Raw genomic sequence first — 21,481 nt, 5'->3', positions numbered from 1 at the left:
TGACTCTTGATCTTGGGGTTGTGAGTTCAAACCCTGTGTTGGGTGTAGAGATTACTTAAATAAGTAAAACTTTAAAAAGTTTTCTTTTTTAAAAAAGGATGTGTGTAGGGAGAGGATTAACAGCATCACCTGGGAGCTTGTTAGAAATGCAGAATCTCCGGCCCCACCCAGAACTACTAAAACAGAGTCAGAAATTTAACAAGAGACCTAGGTGATGTGTTTGCTCCTTGAAGTTTGGTGTGTAATAAGACCAACAAATCATGTTTGCTGAAGCAGGGCAATGCCTGAAGACAGAGGGAGGGAGGGAGGGAGGGAGGGACGGAGGGAGGGAGGGGTGACAGAAGCAGGGAAGAGGAGGGAGGTGTAGGATGTGGCTCCAGATATGAAGCAATGGTTAAAGTGAATCATATACAAGTAGCAAGTTCTCTTCAGTATTAATGGCATTATTTAAGGCTACTAAATTTCCTTTGAGTGTAGCTTTTTCTGTCCATGTAAGTTTTCCAGCGAAGTCTCCTTTTCTGTTTCCCTAGACAATTTGTAATTTTACTTTCGCTTTTCTTTGATTCGAGTGTTACTAAACAGTGTGTTTCTTACACTTAATTTCCAAGTAGTTAGTATTATTTTGGTGGCCTTTTAAATCCTTTCTTTCTTTTTTTTTTTAGTTGAATGATGAGCAGATAAGAAAGTCTATGAGATATCTAATTTCTTGAAATTTTCAACATTTTTCCATGACCCAGTAGATGATAAATTTTGGTAAATGGTCATGTACACACAAAAAATACATATCCTGTATATGAAGAAACATTTGTTTGAGTTTGTGGACTATTTTACTAATTCTTCTAGGTGCCTATTTTCCTTATTAGAGCTACTGGTTTTGAAAGGGATAGATTGAGTTCTGGAACTGAAGTGAAGAAGTGGTGCTGAGTGGCAGGGGTGGACAGTGTGGACACTGAATGCACTCCCCGATCCCCCTTCAGGAGGGAAGGACCCATGGCTGCTCAGCTGCTTGAGATACTGCCTGTTGTGCCCCAGATTGCGAATCCGAGAAACCACGGAGGAGCCGGAGGAGCTGACACTGATGCAAATGCACAAGGGTTTATTTGCAAGCTCGAGCTTGGGTCCAAGTATACTCCACACAGCAGAGCAGGGGCTTGGACCCTGAGGTGGGTTACAGCTGGGTTTATGGGCTGGTCTAGGGGATTTTCAGAAGGGGTGGAGGAATTTTTTCCATTCCAATATGGGGGAAAGTGTGGGGGAGTTTCTTAAGATCTGATATGGGATTCTCTGCTGAGGGCATTCTGAGCTCTGTTGTCTTTATTTCTTTCTTCTCTCTCTCTCTCTCTCTCTTTTCTGTTGTCTTTCTGATATGGGATTCCCTGTCAAGGACATTCTGCAGTTTTTCCTGTAAAGTTCAGCTCTTATTCCCAGGGGCCTGAGATGGCTGTATTTGTGCTAACGCTGAACTTAAGGTGGAATGGCCTTAATTTTCTCAGCCTCCACGTTTCCCCCTCTCAGAGGAACCTAAGGAAGGACCCAATCATGGGTCCAGGTTGCTCTCAGAATGAGCCAGGGGGAATGATTAAACCAGGATTCGAACCAACCTTGTTGCTGTTCTTGCTCCCGTTTATGTCCCAGTGAAGAAGCAACATCTTACGTTTAAGGCAGCACATACCCCCCCACCACCCCTTGTTAAGAAGACTAAGTCTAATCCCTTTTTATTTTGAAGAACAACCTCAGACTAGGGAGGTGGGAAATAAGTGAGAACGTTGCAGTCTTAGCTTTAGGGGATTGTCCTTGCCTGGTTGGCCTTTCTATTCTGGAACAAAGTCCTTGAGAAAGGCGTGTGGGTCAGCTGGCTGGACGTAGGTGTAGTGGACCCAGGGAGTAATCCCGCCAACCTTCAGAGTGGTGGGAGTGGTCAGGATCACGATGCCAGTTAACTGGCATGCGTGGCAGCTTGCCACAATCTGCTCAATCTTTGCTTGAGAATCTTTAATAGTGGTCTTTGCATGTCGTATGAGGTCTTCCATCTTCCTTGTTCCCATATGAGTACCCCGATGCATCTTGGATAGGACTCGCAGTCCTAGTTCCTCTGGCAGGATGATGCTGGAGTCTGTGGCCCTCCACCAGCCACGCAAGCACTGGGTCATAGGCAAGCATTTGATCCAGTGTAAATCAACATCAGTATCCGGTGTCCGGCAGGGTCGGTGCCCCCAGATCGGGTCTTGTTTCCGTGGTTACAGCTGCCCCCGCGTATCTGATTCCTTCTTGAATGAAACTGCTGCTGTCCATGTACCAGGTGGTGTCCGCATTCAGCAGTGGCTGGTCCTGGAGATCAGCTGATTCCATGTACCTGCGCCAAAATTTCTTGACAGTCATGCAGACGGGGGTCCCAGTCTGGGTTAGGGAGACGAGAGGCATGGGGTATTGGCGGACCCTGACAGGGTCTGCCCCCAGCTTTAGTTCTATGTATATGGCCGGTTGGTGCTGGGCCAGCCCAATTCCCCCAGTTTCTGCCCATGCTTGGGGAAATTCCTGCAGCCAACGGTCAACATCAGTCACTGGGGCTGAGGGCGTTTGGTGGAGACGATATTCATCCTCTAAACTCAGGACAAGCTGTGTTTGTTCCCTGTGGGGAGGAGCACACTGAATTGGGTGCTCCTCCTTGTTTAGGATTTTTGCCCCTTTGGGATGGAAGCAAATTTGTGCCCTCATCTTGGTGAGTAAATTCCGACCTAACAATGGGTAGGGACACTCAGGGATGACCATGAAGGAGTGGGATACCCAGCCCATGCTGAGATCCACAGTTCTTCGGGTAGTCCATGAGTACTGTTTGGTGCCCGTGGCCTCTTGCACCCATGAAGTCTTGTTTGCCAATTTCCCTTGGGGTTGTAATAAAACCGAGTGTTGTGCCCCCAGTGTCCACTAGAAATTCAATGGGTTGCCCCTCCACTCTGAGAGTTACCCTGGGCTCGGAGAGGGGTGCCGAATCCCGACTCCCCTAGTCGTCCAGGTCCTCCATCTCCAAGAGCTTGGCAGGGGCCTTAGATCTTTTGTTAGGGCAGTCTTTCACCCAGTGGCCCTTTTCTTTGCAGTAGGCACATTGGTTATTGTTCAGTTTATGGTGCTCCCGATGGGGACCAGGGCCATCCTCCTTACCTGACCCTGAAGCCAGCTTCTTGAGGTGCCTCCGTCTTTCCCGTGGGTCGTCCATGGTTGTGGCCAGCAGGATCTTAGCCAGGGTTCGGGTCTGCCGGTCACTTAGTTTGGTTTGTTGCTCTTCCGGACTTTCTCTATTATTATAGACTCTTTCTGCTACTATTACTAAGTCCTGCAAGCTCTTCTCTCCCAGTCTCTCTACTCTTTGCAATTTCTTTTTAATGTCTGGAGCGGCCTGGTTAACAAAGGCCAGGATAATTGCGGCCTTTGTTTCCGGGGCTTCTGGGTTCTAGGGGTGTACTGCCTAAAAGCCTCTATGATTCTAAGAAGGCTGCTGAACTCTCATCCTTACCCTGTCTCACATCATATACTTTGGCCAGATTGGGAGGCTTGTGCGCGGCAGCCTGGAGACTTGCCAGCAGAGTCTGGCAGTAGAGGCGGAGTCTCTCCTTACCTTCAGCCTAGTTGTGGTCCCAGGTGGGGCGGGATAAGGGGAAGGCAGCGTTTATGAGGTCTGGGTTTTGAGTTGGCTGTCTGTCCTCTCCCAGGACACACTTCCGGGCTTCCACCTGAATTCATTCTCTCTCTTCAGTGGTGAAGAGAATCTGCAAGAGCTGTTGGCAGTCATCCCAAAGTAGGCTGGTGGATAAACAGAACAGGATCTAAAAGCCCGATTAGATGTCTCGGATTATCAGAGAACTTTGCATTTTGGGTTTTCCAATTATATAAATCACTGGTGGAGAACGGCCAGTATAACATTAGCTGTCCGCCAGTCTTGTGGGGGGGGGGGGGCCAGGGCCCCAAAGGGAAGGGCGGTGGAGTCGTCCGGCCTTGCATTTGGAGGTGGGTTCACCTGGTGGGTCTGTCTGCGTGTCCCCGCTGCTGGCCCTCGCACAGAGACTCCCTCGTTGGGGGTGGGGGGGCGCCCCTTCTGCAGCCCCTGGTGCTCCCAATGGAGGGGCGTAAGGGAGAGAGAGCGTCAGGTAGGGTGGCGGCAGAATCAGGTCTTCCAGGGAGGAATCCTGCAAGACCGGATAAAGGGGCGCTTTGGTCGTAGAATCGGTCTCCTTCTCGGCTTTCCGCAGGGCTAGAATCTCGGTAGGTCCTGCTTTGGGGGGTAAAAATAGTTTTAGCCAAGGAGGGGGATCCTCGGTAATGTCCTGCCAGACCAGGATGTAGGGCACCTGGTCAGGGTGGCTGTCTGGTTTGTCCCTGAAGATCACGGCCTTAACCTGTAAGATAATAGGTAGGTGGAAAGTTCCTTCTCGGGGCCATCCCATGTCAAAGGTTGGCCATTCTGATATGTAATAAATTTGAAATCTCTCTCTCCGTATGTCTGTGCTCAGATTATGAGCTCTTTCCCTAACGTCTGAGAAGTGGGAGAGTGAGACAGGGGAGTGGTTTGTGTCTGCCCCATTATGTCCCCAATCCACACCAAGACACAGACAGTAAAGACGATTAACAAGGACACAATAACACAGACAAACGTTCCAGTGCGGCCGCGGAGACCAAACAGAAAGTAAACCGAAGGGCTGGCAGTCAGTCCCCCTTACAGATGAGGACCCTGTCCTCCAGGCGGGGGCAAGGGACATCTCCTCAAGACCCCCGGTCGAGGGCCCGCCAGCCGTCCAGTCCACCTAAGCCAATGTCGACCTAATACAGATTGGAATTCCTACAGGTGAAAATACAGTTTAGAGCTCTCAGAAAATATGCACACAAAAGGTGGGAAAAGTTGAGTGCACTCACCAGGCGTGAAACCCTCCGGTTGGGGTCCGAGGGGTCTCTTGGATCCCGGATGAGCCCCCCAAAATTGTGCCCAAGATTGCAAATCTGAGAAACCACCAAGGAGCCAACACCGATGCAAACACACGAGGGTTTATTTACAAGCTCGAGCTTGGGTCCAAGTGTACCCGACACAGCGGAGCAGGGACTTGGACCCCGAGGTGGGTTCCAGCTTAGATTTATGGGCTGGTCTAGGGGCCCTACAGAAGGGGGGGAGGAATTTCTCAAGTTCTGTTTACATTCTGATATGGGGCTTCCTGCCACTGGCTTGAGCTCTGTTCTCATTCTGATATGGGGCTTAACTGAAGTAAGGTAAAGTTCAGCTCTTACTCACAGGGCCTGAGATGGCTGTACTTGTGCTTACACTGAACCTAAGGTGGAATGGCCTTAATTTTCTCGGCCTCCACACTGCCAGCACGTAGTCCTCAGTTGTCAGCACTCTTCAGGGAGTGCCTGGGCTGAAGAAAACTGCTTCACCCAAGATCAGATCCCCTGGCAGCCCATGTCCAGTTACTGGTTGACAGGGGAGTATAAAGGCCCAGCTTCCCTCACACCAACTTGGGACAACTCTGAAGTGCCAGCATAAGCTTCCAAGCTCCTCTAGAGGCTTCACCTGCTTTTACTGAATCTGCATAACAGCCCACCTCCTCCCTCTGCCTAGACCTTCCTTCCCTTTCACAGATGTGAATCCCAGGGATGCTCCACATGCAAATCTCTGCTTTGGAGTTTTTCTTCTGAGAAAGCCAGCTATGACCATAGGAGGTTGTCCTTATTCTTAAGGATACAGGCTTAAGAGAAAAGTGTCATCATTCACTCTTGACTCTTGCCTGGATCAGTGGCTCAGTTGGTGGCTCAGTTGATTAAGTGTCTGACTGGGTGGCTCAGTTGATTAAGTGTCTGACTCTTGGTTTCCACCCAGGTCAGGATCTCTGGGTCCTGGGATGGAGCCCCCGTCAGGCTCTGCACTCCGTGTGGGGAGACTTGGCATGAGACTTTCTCTCCCTCTGTCCTCCCCCTTCTTCTAACTCTCTCACAGAAATAAATACATCTTTAAAAGAAAAGAGTGAAGTGTCATAATATTGGTAACTAATGCCGATGATTCAGGAACAAAAATGTGTATCTACATACTAAGAGAGAGACAGAGAGATAAAGCTAATGTGGCAAAATCATAACAACTGGTGCATCTAGGTGGTTCATACAGACATGTTTATTGTAGTGTTCTTCTGCCTTTTCTGGGGATTTGAAATTTTTCAAAACATAGGTGAAAGTGAAATCTCTTTCTTTTTAATAGGTGTCTCAGTGGAAGCAAAATTAGTCTTGAATATTCAATGTACTACCTTTACCTGGGGCCTCTTCATTACTTTTAATCTTTTGCTTGTTTTTCTAATACAGTTATATAAATCTCTATGTCTTCTTTCATTTTTTTTATTTTTATTTATTTATGATAGTCACACACAGAGAGAGAGAGAGAGGCAGAGATACAGGCAGAGGGAGAAGCAGGCTCCATGCACCAGGAGCCTGACTGGGATTCGATCCCGGGTCTCCAGGATCGCGCCCTGGGCCAAAGGCAGGCGCCAAACCGCTGCGCCACCCAGGGATCCCTCTATGTCTTCTTTCAAATTCTCCTTTGGTCACATCTCATAGATTTGGGTATTTTCTCTTCTCATGGTTATTTATTAGAAATAATTCATAACTTCTATCTTGATTTTCTCTTTACCCCACAGATAGTTAAAAGAGTGAACTTTGATATTTATGCCCGTGAGGGTTTTGTTGATGGTGAAGTTTTTGGGTTTTTTTTTTGCTTAGCTCTTCTAGTTGATGATCTTTGTTCTATTGCACCATGGTCTATGAAATGGCCTATGGTATTTTGGAATATAGTGAATTTTCCTCTGGGAATTCTGGGGAGATGGTTCTTGAATACATCCTTGCCGCCATCCTCCTTCAACTTAAAGCTAACTACAGAACATTCTTTGAAGCAAGAAGATTCTGAGGTTAAGGGTGGATGCAAGACCTTGCTGATCTGGAGCCCAGAAGAAGGGAGTGGCAGAGAAATTCTCTGCTTCTCACTCTTAGTGAGAGCCTGGAGACCAGAAGCACAGAGCGAGGGCAGCCTGGGTGGCTAAGCAGTTTAGAGCTGCCTTCAGCTCAGGGCGAGATCCTGGAGTCCCGGATTGAGTCCCAGTTCGGGCTCCCTGCATGGAGCCTGCTTCTCCCTCTGCTTCTCCCTCTACCTGTGTCTCTGCCTCTCTCTCCCCCTCTCTGTCTCTCTTGAATACATAAATAAAATAAAATCTTTTTTTAAAAAAAGGAAGCACAGAGCAAGGAGTCATGGTCAGAAGGAAAACTGTTAAATATGGGAATATTTGATCTATAGGCATCTTTTTAAAAAATTTTTATTTATTTATGATAGTCACACACACAGAGAGAGGCAGAGACACAGGGAGAGGGAGAAGCAGGCTCCATGCACCGGGAGCCCAACATGGGATTCGATCCCGGGTTTCCAGGATCGCGCCCTGGGCCAAAGGCAGGCGCTAAACTGCTGTGCCACCCAGGGATCCCCTATAGACATTCTTAGTACATCCTGAGAGAGATGCTGCACTTGTCCAAGTGACGGTGCTTTGGGTTCATTGCTCTGGGGCACTTAAAATGCTGTGGGACAGGTGCGCCTGGCTGGCTCAGTGGGTAGAGCATGCAACTCTTGATCTCAGGGTGATGAGTTCAAGTCCCATGTTGGGCATGGAAACTACTTAAAAAACAAAGAAACAAACACAAAATGCTGTGGGGAAATAAACAATGTACCTCTTACCTCTTCCCCAGGAAAATGTCAGCTGAGGAGATTGGAGAGCAGAGAGAGTCCTTCTGGGAACCACGACTTACCAGCTAAGGAACTGCTGACCCAGAGGGGCCAAGGTCGCTGGGCTGTCCGTCCATTGCTCTGCCAAAGATCCCCAGCAGCTGACCACGTGCCCTGATGAGCCAGCAAAGGAAAATAGGAACACGTGTACAGGGACCTAGAGGAGAGCAAGAGAAAGAACTAGCACATCCTGGAGAAGAGCAGGCATAAACCTACTGGAGGAGAGAGAGGATGCCCTGAACAGAAATCAATGATGAGAGCACCGCCGAGGAGCTACAGGTGCAGGGCGATATATGTGTCCTGGGTGGATGGAAAATCTCATGCTCAGACTAAACATCTCAGCAGAGGAGCAGAGGAGGGGATGGTCGCTGCTGGAACCCGACATGGAATACTACCCAGTGGAGACGTAAAACACGCATCAAAAATTTGAAGGGATGGAAATTATAAGGTGAAAAAGAGAGGTTTGAGGAAATGACGCAGGCCACTGAATACCAGGCCATTAGAATTATTCAGTATTGGAATTACTATTATTGAAATACTGGAAGCTCATAAGGTAGAGGAAATGGAAGACATGCATTGATTAAACAGAATGGAGGAAATCTTCCCTGAAATTTTCTCCATAAATACTTGATCTGAAGATTTGAAGGGTTTGCTGAATTACAAGCAGAACTTAGAAAAAATAATACTCACCTTTAGGCATGTCCTGAAAAATAGACTGAGTTCCGAGGCTAATTAAAAGCTTCCCTGCTCCCAGGGAGGGAAAATAAGTAACTTACAAAGAAGAAAACCAATAAGGCAGGCACTGGACTTCTTATCTGCTACACGGAAGCACATGATGGTGTAAGGATAATCTACAGACTTTTGAGAGAAAAGGAATCCTATGGGAAAGTCTACTATTAATATGGGAGGACCTCCACCTGGTATTTCGGGGGAGGGGCAGATGGAAGAGGAGGCTAAAAGCTTTTATATCTCTTAGGGCCTCGGGGAGCCTGGAGATGTAAAAGTGTTATAAATGGGTCATCTTAAAAGTATTATAAATGGGAAATAGATGGTATTTTTTTTATATAATAGAAGATTACATAATTGCAATTATGTACTTTATTCTAAATGCTAAAAGGGAAAAAGGTAACTGCTGTCAGAACGGAAAAGTATAGAACACTAAACTCTACAAGAAAAAAAAGATAATGGCCATGTTATCAAACCAGCAAAAACAAGAAAAAGGAAATAATAGAGTAAAATAAATAGTAAGGCTGAATTAAAATGAAAGGAATAAAATATGTCCATTTCTACACTATCTCAAATGGGTCTGCGGGGATACCTGCCAACTTGGACCCCGTGCCAGTGGTTTTGAAATACTGGCATCTCCCTCTTTCCCAGCATACTGTTATCTGTCATGGTCTTACAGGGCCCTCCTAGGGATCCAGCCTCTCCTTGAGTTGATGTGTTTGGAACCCTAACGTGGGCTCGCATCTGGAAGCTGAGTGAGGGATTGTGACTTTTTTTTTTTAAGATGGGGCCTCTTTCCTTCCTTTCTTTCTTTCTTTCTTTCTTTTCTTTTTTTCTTTCTTTCTTCTTTCTTCTCTCTTCCTTCATGAGAGACACAGAGAGAGGCAGAGACATAGGGTGAAGCAGTCTCCCTGCAGGGAGCCTGATGCGGGACTGGATCCCAGGAACCCAGGATCACAACCTAGCCAAAGGCAGATGCTTAACCACTGAGCCACCAGGTGCCCCAGATTGTGACTTTTCAACGGGATGATGAACCAGCTGATCAGGAAAGTTAAGTTGTGAAAAATATGTATTTAGCGTAGAAGAGGCACAGGATCATACATTTTATGTATAATACATCTAGGAAAAGACTGGAAGGAAATATAGTGGATCGTTGGCCTTTCTTACCTCTAAGTGATAGTATCGTGGGCCATTTTAATTTTCTTTGTATTTTTCTGTATTTCCCACATTTTTGTACTGTAGCAGAGGCACTCTGTCACTCCAGAGATTACACGCGTGTAGGTGTGTTTTCTCTCCTTTGGAGAGAGGTTCCAGAAAATCTTCTTGGCATAGGCATCATGAAAGTGGTTGTCAACTCCCCAGTCTCCAAAGGGAGTGTGTGGCTATCTGGCATCACTTGAGCAGGCTTCCCAGGAAAGACTCCTTTAGAGTTGTGCAAGGTAGCTTCCCAGAAGAGTGGGAAAGGGGCCCCATAGGCCGGGCAAGGGGACTTTAATCAGCCCCTTTGTAGTCAGGTTAAACATGCATGTGTCATACAAGCCAGTGGCGTGTCTCCTAGGTATTCATTCAATAGAAATGAAAATCCATGTCCGCACAAAGACTCGCACATGAATACTCACAGCAGCTTTATTCATGGTAACATCAAATTGGACTCAAACCAAATATCCACAAGCAAGTGAATGAATGGACAAATTTTGGTGTATTGGAATAGTACTCAGCAGTACAAAGGAATGGACTACTAATGTACCCAACAACATGGGTGCATCTCAAAATAACTAGCTGAGTGAAACAAGTGAAAAAGAAAGAGTACCTACTGTTTGCTTTCATTTATATAACACTCTGAAGAAGGCAAACTCTTCTGCAGTGACACAAAGATCAGTAGCTGTTTGGGGACGGACTGGAGGGAAAAAAAAGGAGGGAACAGGATAGTGCAGGGGGAAACTTTTGGGAATGATTGTAATGGAACACTGGAACTTAAATTTTCCTTGGGGGAGTGCATTCTGAGCAATAACAAGATCTTGACTGAGGAGCTGTTGAGGTTGGACAGCACCATGGCATACCCCAAGTTGCCAGAGAAAGGATGGTCCTAATTCAGATGTGGGGTAATAATGGGATGTTCTCCGGATTCATCTGCCCTTACTGCAGTGCTTCTCAACCTTTATTTTTTATTTTACAGCCCACTCACCCCGCTGAAAAGCCTTTTTAGATATTTTTCCCCCTAATTGTTCCCTTCCTCATTAAATTTTATTTATTTCCTCATGAAATTTTAATTTAGATATACTGTATACCTGTTTATATACTGTGGCCCTCTGAAGGCTATCGACCACTGCAGTATCTAAGATTTTGGGTGGGACCCAAGAATCAATTTTCACCCAGTTGGGGGCAGACTGGTCCCGTTGAGATTGTACGCCTATTCCCATTTGAAAATAATTAAGGTGGGCAAGGAAAAAGAGGTTTTATAATTACAATGATCGATTGATTCTTTAACAGAAACACAGGGACACACAGAGCTGTGAAAAAGGTTTCCTAAGCATTGTGCATTCAGGTGGATTTATGAAAACGGGAGGCTGAAATGCCGAGGCAGGGTCTGCAGGGCCTGCAGGGCCCCAAGCTTTCTGGAAGGCGGCGTCTTTCATGTGCGAGTAGAGCCCCCTGCCGGCCATTCCGGGAACATCGCCCAGTAAATTAACGTAGCCCATTCACTCACCTGCTATTTTCCCAGTATCCGTAAGGGGTCGTTGTGAGGCTCCAGGCTTGGGTGGAGGTTTAGCCAAGTTTAACGACAGAGTCAGGACCCCACAGTGGTCAAGGGGCAAAACTAGAATTAAAAGTCAGGTGTGTCCGAATCCAAAGCTCATACTCTCCTCCTCTGGAGGTCGAGGTTCATTTCTCCATCTATACATGTCTGATTGCTGCAGCATCATTTGTCCAAAAGTCTACTCTTCCTCCATTGTTGTTGCACATTTGTAAAAAATCAGTTGGGCGTATTTGTATGGGTCTGTTTCTGGGTTCCCCATTCTGTTCCATTGATCTGTGGGTCTATCCATTCACCAATAACACACTGTCTCGATTCTGGTAGCTTTATCATAAATCTCCCGTAGACTCAGTCTTCCATTTTATTCCTCTTTTCCAAAATTGTTTTAGCTATTCTAGTTCCTTTGTCTTTCCATATAAACTTTAGAATAATATTGCCTAGTTCTACCAAAAAAGCCAAATCAAACCAAACTCCTGCTGTGATTTTGATATAAACTGCATTAAACCTACGTATCAGTACGAGGAGAATTGACATCTTTACTCTGTTAAGTTTTCCAATCCACGAATAAGGTATAGAAATTTCTCCATTTCTTTACATCCCTTTTTTTTTAAGACTTTATTTATTCATTTATGAAAGACACACAGAGAGAGAGAGAGACAGAGACACAGGCAGAGGGAGAAGCAGGCTCTATGCCAGGAACCTGATATGGGACTCGATCCTGGGTCGCCAGGATCTCGCCCTGGGCCAGAGGCAGGTGTTAAACTGCTGAGCCACCCAGGGATCCTTTAGATCATCTTTGATTAGCATTATTTAGTTTTCAGCATGCAAGTTCTGCACATGTTTTGTTAGATTTACATCTAACCATAGGCTTTTCCTGGAGCAATTTAAAATGGTATTTTATTTTTTTAAAGATTTTGTTTGTTTATTCATGAGAGACACAGAGAGGCAGAGACATAGGCAGAGGGGGAAGTAGACTCCCTGTGGGGAGCCCGATGTGGGACATGATCCCAGGACTCCCGGATCACTATCTAAGCCAAAGGCAGATGGTAGCTAAAAATCAAGCTACTATCTATTCCTATTTTTCTGAGTTTTTTATCATGAATTTCAAATACTTTTTGTCAATAGTTTTCCTTCATTGGTTGGTACAAGGTTGATTCCTTCATTAGTTGATAAACTTCATTTTAGGTTATTAAGATGATGGATTATATTGATTTTGAATATTGAACCAGCCTTGCATCCATGCAATAACACCCCATGCTATATAATTCTTTTCGATATTAATGCCTTTTCATATAATTAATAAATAATTCTATTTGCCAATATTTTGTTAAGGATTTGTGCGCATATAGTCAAAGGAATATTGGTCTGTTTTTTTATCGTGTACTTTTTTAAAATTTTTTTGGTTTTGGTATCCGTGAGTACTAGGTTCATACATTGAATTGGGAAGTGCTTTCTTCTCTTTGATTATCTGGAAGAAAGTGCATAAAATCGGTGTTAGTTCTTTAAATATATTGTAGAATTCTTCAGTGAAATCATTTGGGCTTGGACACGGCCTTTGGGGGAATTTTTACATTACAAATTCAGTTTCTTTAATTCTATTTCATATTGGGTGAGTTATGAGAGTGTATTTTTTAAAAAATTGGTTTATTTATTATCTTATTTTTATTTTTAAAAGATTTTATTTGTTTATTCATGAGAGACAAAGAGAGGCAGAGACATAGGCAGAGGGAGAAGCAGGCTCTTGGCAAAGAGCCTGATGTGGGACTCCAACCCGGACCTCAGGATCACATTGTGAGTCAATGGCAGCTACTCAACTGCTGAGCCACCCAGGTGTCCCTATTTTATTTTATTTATTTTATTTTAATTTTATTTTTATTTATTTTTATTTTTAATTTTTAAAGTAGACTTCATGCCCATCGTGGCGCTCAGTGTGAGGCTTAAATCACAACCTCGAGATCAAGACCTGAGGTGAGATCAAGAGATAGATGCTTAATCAACTGAACCACCTAGGCTGCCCTCAGAATTGGTTTATTTAATCTAAGTTGTCAAATTTATAGATATAAAGCTGTTCATAGATTTGAGGTCTGTAGAGTCTGTCATGATATTGAATTTCATTACCGATATTGGTAATTTGTGTCTTTTTTTCCTGTATCAATCTTCCTAGAGGCTTATCAATATATATTTTTAAAATTTTTTAAAGATTTTATTTATTCATGATAGTCACAGAGAGAGAGAGAGAGAGAGGCAGAGGGAGAAGCAGGCTCCATGCAGGGAGCCCGACGTGGGATTCGATCCCGGGTCTCCAGGATTGCGCCCTGGGCCAAAGGCAGGCGCCAAACCGCTGCGCCACCCAGGGATCCCGAGGCTTATCAATATTATTGATCTTTTTAAAGAACCAACTCTTACCTTCATTGGTTTTTTTCTATTGTTTTTCTATTTTTAATGTCATTGGTATCTTCTCTTCTCTTCTCTTCTCTTCTCTTCTCTTCTCTTCTCTTCTCTTCTCTTCTCTTCTCTTCTCTAATTTCTTTCCTTGTGCTTGCTTTGGTTTATTTTATTCTTTTTTTTAATATATTTTTTAAAATTTATTTATGATAGTCACACGCACAGAGAGAGAGAGAGAGAGAGAGAGAGAGAGAGGCAGAGACTCAGGCAGAGGGAGAAGCAGGCTCCATGCACCGGGAGCCCGACGTGGGATTCGATCCCGGGTCTCCAGGATCGTGCCCTGGGCCAAAGGCAGGCGCCAAACCGCTGCGCCACCCAGGGATCCCTGGTTTATTTTATTCTTTTTCTAGATTTTTGAATTATGAGCTTAGATTATGTTTCTCTCTCTCTCTCTCTTTTAAGTTTTATTTATTTAAGTAATCTCTACACCCAATGTGGGGCTCTGACTCATGACCCCGAGATTAAGAGTCTCCTGCTCTTCTGATGACTGAGCCCACTTAGGTGCTCCATACTACACTGCTTAAAACCCAGACTTGGACTTTAACCATCTTTGAATTCTTCAGAGCACTTAGCCCAATAAAATACCCTCAAGTGACCCCAGAAAACAAATGTTGAGTTAAAATTTACTCTTGCCTTCCAGTCCTTGGATTTCTTGGTATTTCTTTAGAGTTTGAGGCCAGATTGAATTTCTGTAGCTTCAGGATGGCTCACAGTCTTAGCCCCCCTGGTTTGAATTTGCCGGAGGCCAGGTTTGAGATTCCAGGGCCCAGCTGGTGCCATCAGAGAGATGTGTTACTGGGGTAGATATTCCATATAAAGTGGGCTTGGAGCCCAGACACTGACTCCACATAAATACACGAACTCTTGTGTGTTAGGAGGATACCCCAGGAATAATAATCCACCAAGGAGACACACATGAGACTTATCACCAAAGCTCTGAGAAGAGGCAGGAGGGCTCCAGATAGGCAGCTGGGTCAGAAGAAATTCTTGATCCTCCTGTTCAGAGTGTGCAAAGTTTGCAGTGTTACCCTCTGCAGACACTGTCAGAACTAGGTGACGAAGGAAGGTTTGGGACAACTTTCAGGGACGTGATCTGAGCTGAGGGGACTGGCAGGAAACAGACTCCACCAGAGAAGGACTATTACCAGTCTGCGAGCGAGGTAGGAGGGCAGCACCAGGCTCAGCTGAGGACAACCAGCTCCATGCTTGCCTTATTCTCCACTTTCTTTCCAGATCATCACCTTTGGCCTTTAAGGATGTGCTGATTGCTCTGCAAAATTGACATAGAAAGTTCAAAATGATAATACAAGAAAAATGTTATAGCTGTTATGTCCGGTTTGTATCCCTCCAAAATTCACATATGGAAATTCTAGCCATGCCCCCCACCCCCAAAGTGATGATATTAGGAGGTGTCATGAGAGGTGCTTAGGTCATGAGGATGGAGTTATCATGAAGGATTAGTGCCCTTATATGGGACCCCACAGAGCTCCCTCACCCCTCCTACCCCATAAGGACACGGTGCACCAGGAAGGGAGCCCTCACCAGATGCTGCCATGATCTTGGACCAGCCACCAGCACTGTGAGAAATAAATTTCTGTTGTTTATTAGGCCCTCACTCTGTAGTATTATTATAGCAGTCCAAGTGGACTAAGACAATAATATGGTCTAAATCTGCTCTTCGTTTTATTTTTTTTTTATTTTATTATTTTTTTAAAGATTTTGTTTTTTTATTCATAGAGACAGACAGAGAGAGAGGCAGAGACACAGGCAGAGGGAGAAGCAGGCTCCACGCAGGGAGCCCAACGTGGGACTAGATCCTGGGTCGCCAGGATCACGCCCTGGGCCAAAGGTGGCACTAAACCGCTGGGCCACTGGGGCTGCCCTGCTCTTCGTTTTAAAAGTTAATAAAATTGGGCTGGAGGCAATGTCAAGATGAGAAGTCAAGTTGCCCACTCTCAGTGCCCTGTCCATCATTCCAAGTAAAGTTAAAATAAGCATCTTAAAAAAGTTTCTTAATAAAAATGACAACCAAGGGAGCATCTTCAATCAAAACGACACACATGCTTGAAAGCCCATTCTCTCCTCTTTCCAGAGCTTCCTTTGGATCCTCAAATCAGTGTAGGTTAAAACCATTAAGACAGAAAGGCGCATCACCTGAACATATATTCATATCAATGGCTATTGCCCTATAAGATCATTTTTTTAAAGATTTTATTTATTTCTTTGAGAGACAGAGAGAGAGAGAGCACACAGCAGGGAGGAGAGGCAGAGAGAGAGGGAGAAGGAGGCTACTCACTGAACAGGGAACCTGACGGAGGGCTCCATCTCAGGATTTTGAGATCATGACCTGAGTCTAAGGCAGATGCTTAGTTGACTGAGCCACCTAGGTGCCTCCTTATGAGATTATTTTTGGTGGGAGGCTGAAGAACCTAATATTTAAGAGCACAGTTGAGTTAAATGATATAATCACATGACTTACCAGTAGGTAGTTTTGCTTTAGTGGATGAATGAAAAAAAAGGTAGAAAAGATATATACCTATATTTATAAATATCAATATCTATCCATCTATATAACATCTTTTGCCCAATCCCTTAAATTTCTTTTTCTTTTCTTTTTTTTTTTTTTAGAGAGGGGGTAGGTAGAGGGAGGGAAGAGAGAGAATCTTAAGCAGGCTCCACACCCAGCATGGAGCCTGATGCAGGGCTCAATTTCATAACCCTGAGATTATGACCTGAGCCAAAATCAAGAACTGGATGCTTAATTGACTGAGCCGCCCAGGTGCACCCCAATCCCTTAAATTTCAAACTTCCTTTGTCACCTGGTTTCATACATATATATAATATATATATATATATATATATATATATATATATATATATACACTTTTTTTTGCAAACCACACATAAGGTGGTTTTTATTTATTTATTTATTATTTTTTTTCATAAGGTGGTTTTTAAACCAACAATTAAACCACCACTGTTTTTGTTTTGTTTTTTTTTAAAAGATTTTATTTATTTATTCATGATAGACATAGAGAGAGAGGAGGGTGGGCAGAGACACAAGCAGAGGGAGAAGCAGGCCCCACGCAGGGAGCTCCATGTGGGACTCGATCCCGGGACTCCAGGATCACACCCTGGGCCAAAGGCAGGTGCTAAACCACTGAGCCACTCAGGGATCCCCACCACCACTGTTTTTGATGTGTGAATTCAACTTATTCTCATTTGTGAGAACTTTTATTGTTTTTTTTCATTGTTATTTATATTTACTATTTAATGTACCTTGATCCTTCTTTTCACTTTATTCTTCTTTTTCACTTCATTTTTTCTATCTTGGTCAATGTTCACTGTATTGTTTTTAAAAAGTTAGGATTAATTTTGCTAGGAAGCAAAAGGCAAAATACAATAAGGAAAATCAAGATGACCAGGCAGGCACAAAGATGAGTGGTATAGACTCTTGAAAAGGGTCAATGTGGAAATGTTGGATACAGAAAAATAGATGAGGGAAGCCCTGGTGGCTCAGCAGTTTAGTGCTGCTTCAGTCCAGGGCCTGATCCTGGAGACCCGGGATGGAGTCCCATGTCAGGCTCCCTGCATGGAACCTGCTTCTCCCTCTGCCTGTGTCTCTGCCTCTCCCTCTTTCTCTGTGTCTCTCATGAATATATAAAATCTTAAAAAAAAATAGATGAATCTTTTTTGCTGTTTTTTTTAAAAGATTATTTATTTATTAGAGAGAGAGAGAGAGAGAGAGAGAGAGAAATAGGCAGAGGGAGAAGCAGGCTCCATGCAGGGAGTCTGACGTGGGACTCGATCCCGGGTCTCTAGGATCACGCCCTGGGTGGAAGGTGGTGCTAAACCGCTAAGCCACCAGGGCTGCCCCAAAAATAGATGAATCTTTATGCCAAAATACCACTTTTGTTAACGTTCTAATGCAATTATCTTGAAGCCTGCTTCTTGAAAATTAGTCTATAAACAGAAATAGTTATATATGCATATATATATGATATAAAATATTAAAAGCAGTACCTGTATACTCATGAGTTACTTAAGAAAACATGAAGCTTTCTTTTTCTCTGTAAACATAAGTCCCTCTTTCTTCCACAGATGTAATTGCTATCCTAGATTTTGTTAATCATCCACTTGCTTTCCTTTGTACTTTGACTGTTCACATTATATATTTTTTCTATCTATCTATCTATCTATCTATCTATCTATCTATCTATCTATCATCTATCTCCCTGAACAATGTACTGCTGAGTTCTTTGTTTTTTGAATTTTATTTTTGAAATGCAGTAAAATAGCTATATTTTTTTCATTCAACATAATCATCTTGAAGTGTTTAATTCATTAATTCATTTTCATTGCCATATATTATCCCCATGGTATGACCAAAACCAACATTTATTTATCTAGTCTATTGTTAATGGACATTTTTTACTTTCCATTTTTGTAAATTGTTACTCCAAAAATTATTGCAGTGTTGCAATGAACATTCTGGTATAGGTCTGTGGGTGCACACATGCAAGAGTTTCTCCAGGGTGGTATTTTTCTGTGATGGAGCCACAGGCATTGTAAATGAGTCTCTTCTTCCTGTCCTTTTCCTGACATGTTGCAGGACATTTGGTGTCTTTGGCTCTCCCATATACTTACCACCTATAGCAACCTGCCACAGTGACAACCAAGCAATTCCAGTATTTACAAACACCCTTTAGGATGCCCAGTTGAGAACTCTTGTTTTAGAGTATGTTATCAAGAGGTGGAACTGTTGGGTCACAGGTTACAGGACTGCTTAGTTTTTACTTAGTCTACATATACCATACTGTTGAGGTTCAGAGACAGACAGTGGTGGGTTCCTATCACAAATCCGACATATCCATAATTCATGTTCTATGGCACATTCATGTACTACATGCCTATATATAGTTCAATATACCTCAGAAAGCCTTCACACATATATTTAATGCTGTTGTATCAAAAATTTAAAGTATTCCTCCTTTTACAAAAGCTCCATATTTCACAATCTATTAACAGAATATTTTCTGTTATCCTTTCTGTAATAAGTTTGGTTATCATATCTGAAATAGGACTTCTAGTTAAACATTCCCACAAAAACATTCTTATCCATATTCCTTAAAGTGATAAATTTCCCCTCAATATCTTTGAATGCTTGTTGAAAGCTTTCGCATGTTCAAAGCATTCGTAAGGTTTCACTCCTATATTAATCCTCTAGTTCCAATAAGCTATAACTGATTGATGAGGACTTTCCCACATGTGTTGACATCTTAGCTTTTCTGCCCTTTGATTTTGCTGATGTTCAACGAATCTGATTTGTAGATGCAGGCTTCTGCATGCGGGCAGCATTGATAGGAGTTTTCTTCTTGTGTGTTTTTCTTTGATGTTTGGTGAGGGCTGACCTCTGGCTGAAGGTTTTTCTACATTCATTACATTCATAGGGTTTTTCCCCTGTGTGAATTCTCTGATGTTTTGTGAGGGCTGATTTTTCATAGAAGGTTTTCCCACATTCAGGACATTTGTAGGGTTTCTCTCCTGTATGAGTTCTCTGATGCACAACAAGGTTGGATTTCACACAGAAAGATCTCCAGCATTCATTGCATTTATAGGGTTTCTCTCCTGTGTGGGTCCTTTGATGTTGAGTAAGGTTTGATTTCACACAGAAGGTTTTCCCACAGTCATTACATTTATATGGTTTCTCTCCTGTGTGAGTTCTCTGATGAACTGTGAGGGCTGACTTCTGGCAGAAGGACTTCCCACATTCATTACATTCATATGGTTTTTCTCCTGTGTGAGTTCTCTGATGTTCAGTGAGGTTGGACTTCACAAAGAAGGACTTGCCACATTCATTACACTCATAGGGTTTTTTCCCTGTGTGTGTGCTCTGATGTTGAGTAAGGTCTGTTTTCTTAGGAAAGCTTTTCCCACATTTATTACAGTTGTAGGCTTTCTTCCCTTTGTGAGCTTTCTGACTTTGAATGAGGTGTGACTTCTTACTTATGGTCCTGCCACTTTTGTGATACTCATTAGTTTTCCTCCCCAAGTGCGTTCTCTGATGTTGAGCGAATTTTAGCTTCTCACAGGAGGATTTCTCACATTTGCTACCTTGAAAGCTTTTCTCTCTTGTGTTAATTCTCTGACTTTGAGTGAGGTGCGATTCCTTCCTTATGGCTCTCTCACTATCATTACACACACTAGGTTTTTCTTTTGTGTGAGTTCTCTGATGTTGAGTAAGGCATGGCTTTTCATGGAAGGATTTCCCACATTTATCACTGTCACAGATTTTCTCTCCTGCATGAGTTCTCTCACTTTGAGTGTGGTATGACTTCCTCAAGGCTCTCTCACTTTCATTATATTCATCAGGTGTTCCTCCTCTGTACATTTTCTGATGTTGAGTAAGATTTGACTTCCTGCTAAAGGATTTCCCCAGTTTATTACGATCATAGTGTTTTTCCCCTAGGTGAGCTCTCTGATGTACATGTGTTGACTTCATGCATGAGGGTTTCCTATTTTTACTGGATTCACATGATTTCCTATCCTTAAGGGTTTTTGGATGAGCACTGAGCTTTAATTTTTGGGTGAAGGCTTGTCTGTATTCATTATCTTCAGAGGGTTTCTCTCCTTTGTGAGGTCTCTTATGTGTAACAAAGGCAGTCTTTTTGTGAAAGACTTTCCCACAATTATTATATTCAAGATGTTTCTCCAAAACAGAATTCTTTTCATGTTGAATAAACTCCTCCTTATATCTGTGGGATTTCTTCTTTTGATCACTTTCATGGGGCTTGTTCACTGCATGAATTTTCTCATACATAGCATGAAGGGATCCACATCCATTGAGATCATTAGACTTTTTTCTTACATGGTTTCTATTACTAATAATTAATTCTGAAACACTTTCCAAGCTTGTTCCAGATAAGTCACATTTATGGGATATTTTTCTGGAGGGCACTGGGTTTGTGGCCATATTAAATGCTTCTCCCAAGGTCTTAGTTCTCTCCTTATTCAATATTCTGTTGTTGAAGAAGAAAGCTTTCCTCGAATATTTATCTTCCTTTGCTTGGCTTCTTTCTTTCATGTTATTGGCTTCCTGGACTTCTAGAAATATAAGAAATTGACATACATCACAAATCTTAACACATTTCTTAAGAAATGGCATTATACACAAGTGGCCTATATGGAATTGATTCCTAGGTTCTTAGACATAGGTTCTGGGATGGAAGAAGTCCTGAGCAAATATTTATTCTCTTCTTTTGGTTTGGTAACATGAAAAGCAAGAAAAAAAATACATATTATAATAGAAAAAAAGGAGAGAAAGTGGAAACTTAATACAAGGGGCTTTGGTTTGTTATAAATATGATGTCAAGATGGATAGTAAGTTTGAAAAAAAAGACATAAGGAACGTTGTGCTAAGTAAAAAGGATGTCAGGAAAACAACTGATCCAAGGATGGAGGATTTTCTTTTTTTTTTAAGATCTTATTTATTTATTAATTTATTATTATTTTAAAAAATTATTTATTTATTCATGACAGAGAGAGAGAGAGAGAGAGAGAGAGAGAGAGAGAGAGAGGCAGAGACATAGGCAGAAGGAGAAGCAGGCTCCATGCAGGGAGCCCAACGTGGGACTCGATCCTGGGTCTCCAGGATCACGCCCTGGGCCGAAGGTGGCGCTAAACCGCTGGGCCACTGGGGCTGCCCACGATCTTATTTATTTATTGATGAGAGATACAGAGAGAGAGGCAGAGACATAGAC

General features: G+C 43.2%; 1 protein-coding gene across 1 annotated transcript; it reads right to left on the bottom strand.

The window, feature by feature from the left end:
• Positions 1-19,032: 19,032 nt before the first annotated feature.
• On the bottom strand, positions 19,033-20,541 carry ZNF334 (zinc finger protein 334). Its single transcript, XM_041732357.1, has one exon. It carries the CDS (start codon positions 20,539-20,541, stop codon positions 19,033-19,035), a length of 1,509 nt encoding a protein of 502 aa, XP_041588291.1.
• Between the last annotated feature and the right edge of the window lie 940 nt (positions 20,542-21,481).

This window comes from Vulpes lagopus, chromosome 18, assembly GCF_018345385.1.
Source record: "Vulpes lagopus strain Blue_001 chromosome 18, ASM1834538v1, whole genome shotgun sequence".
NCBI classification, from domain to species: Eukaryota; Metazoa; Chordata; class Mammalia; order Carnivora; family Canidae; genus Vulpes; species Vulpes lagopus.
Note: the sequence above shows the minus strand (reverse complement) of the source record. Positions and strands in the feature narration are given on the sequence as shown.

What these genes read in the sequence shown, in the direction of transcription:
- ZNF334 (XM_041732357.1), bottom strand. Translation starts at nt 20,541, where the DNA reads ATGTATGAGAAAATTCATGCAGTGAACAAGCCCCATGAAAGTGATCAA.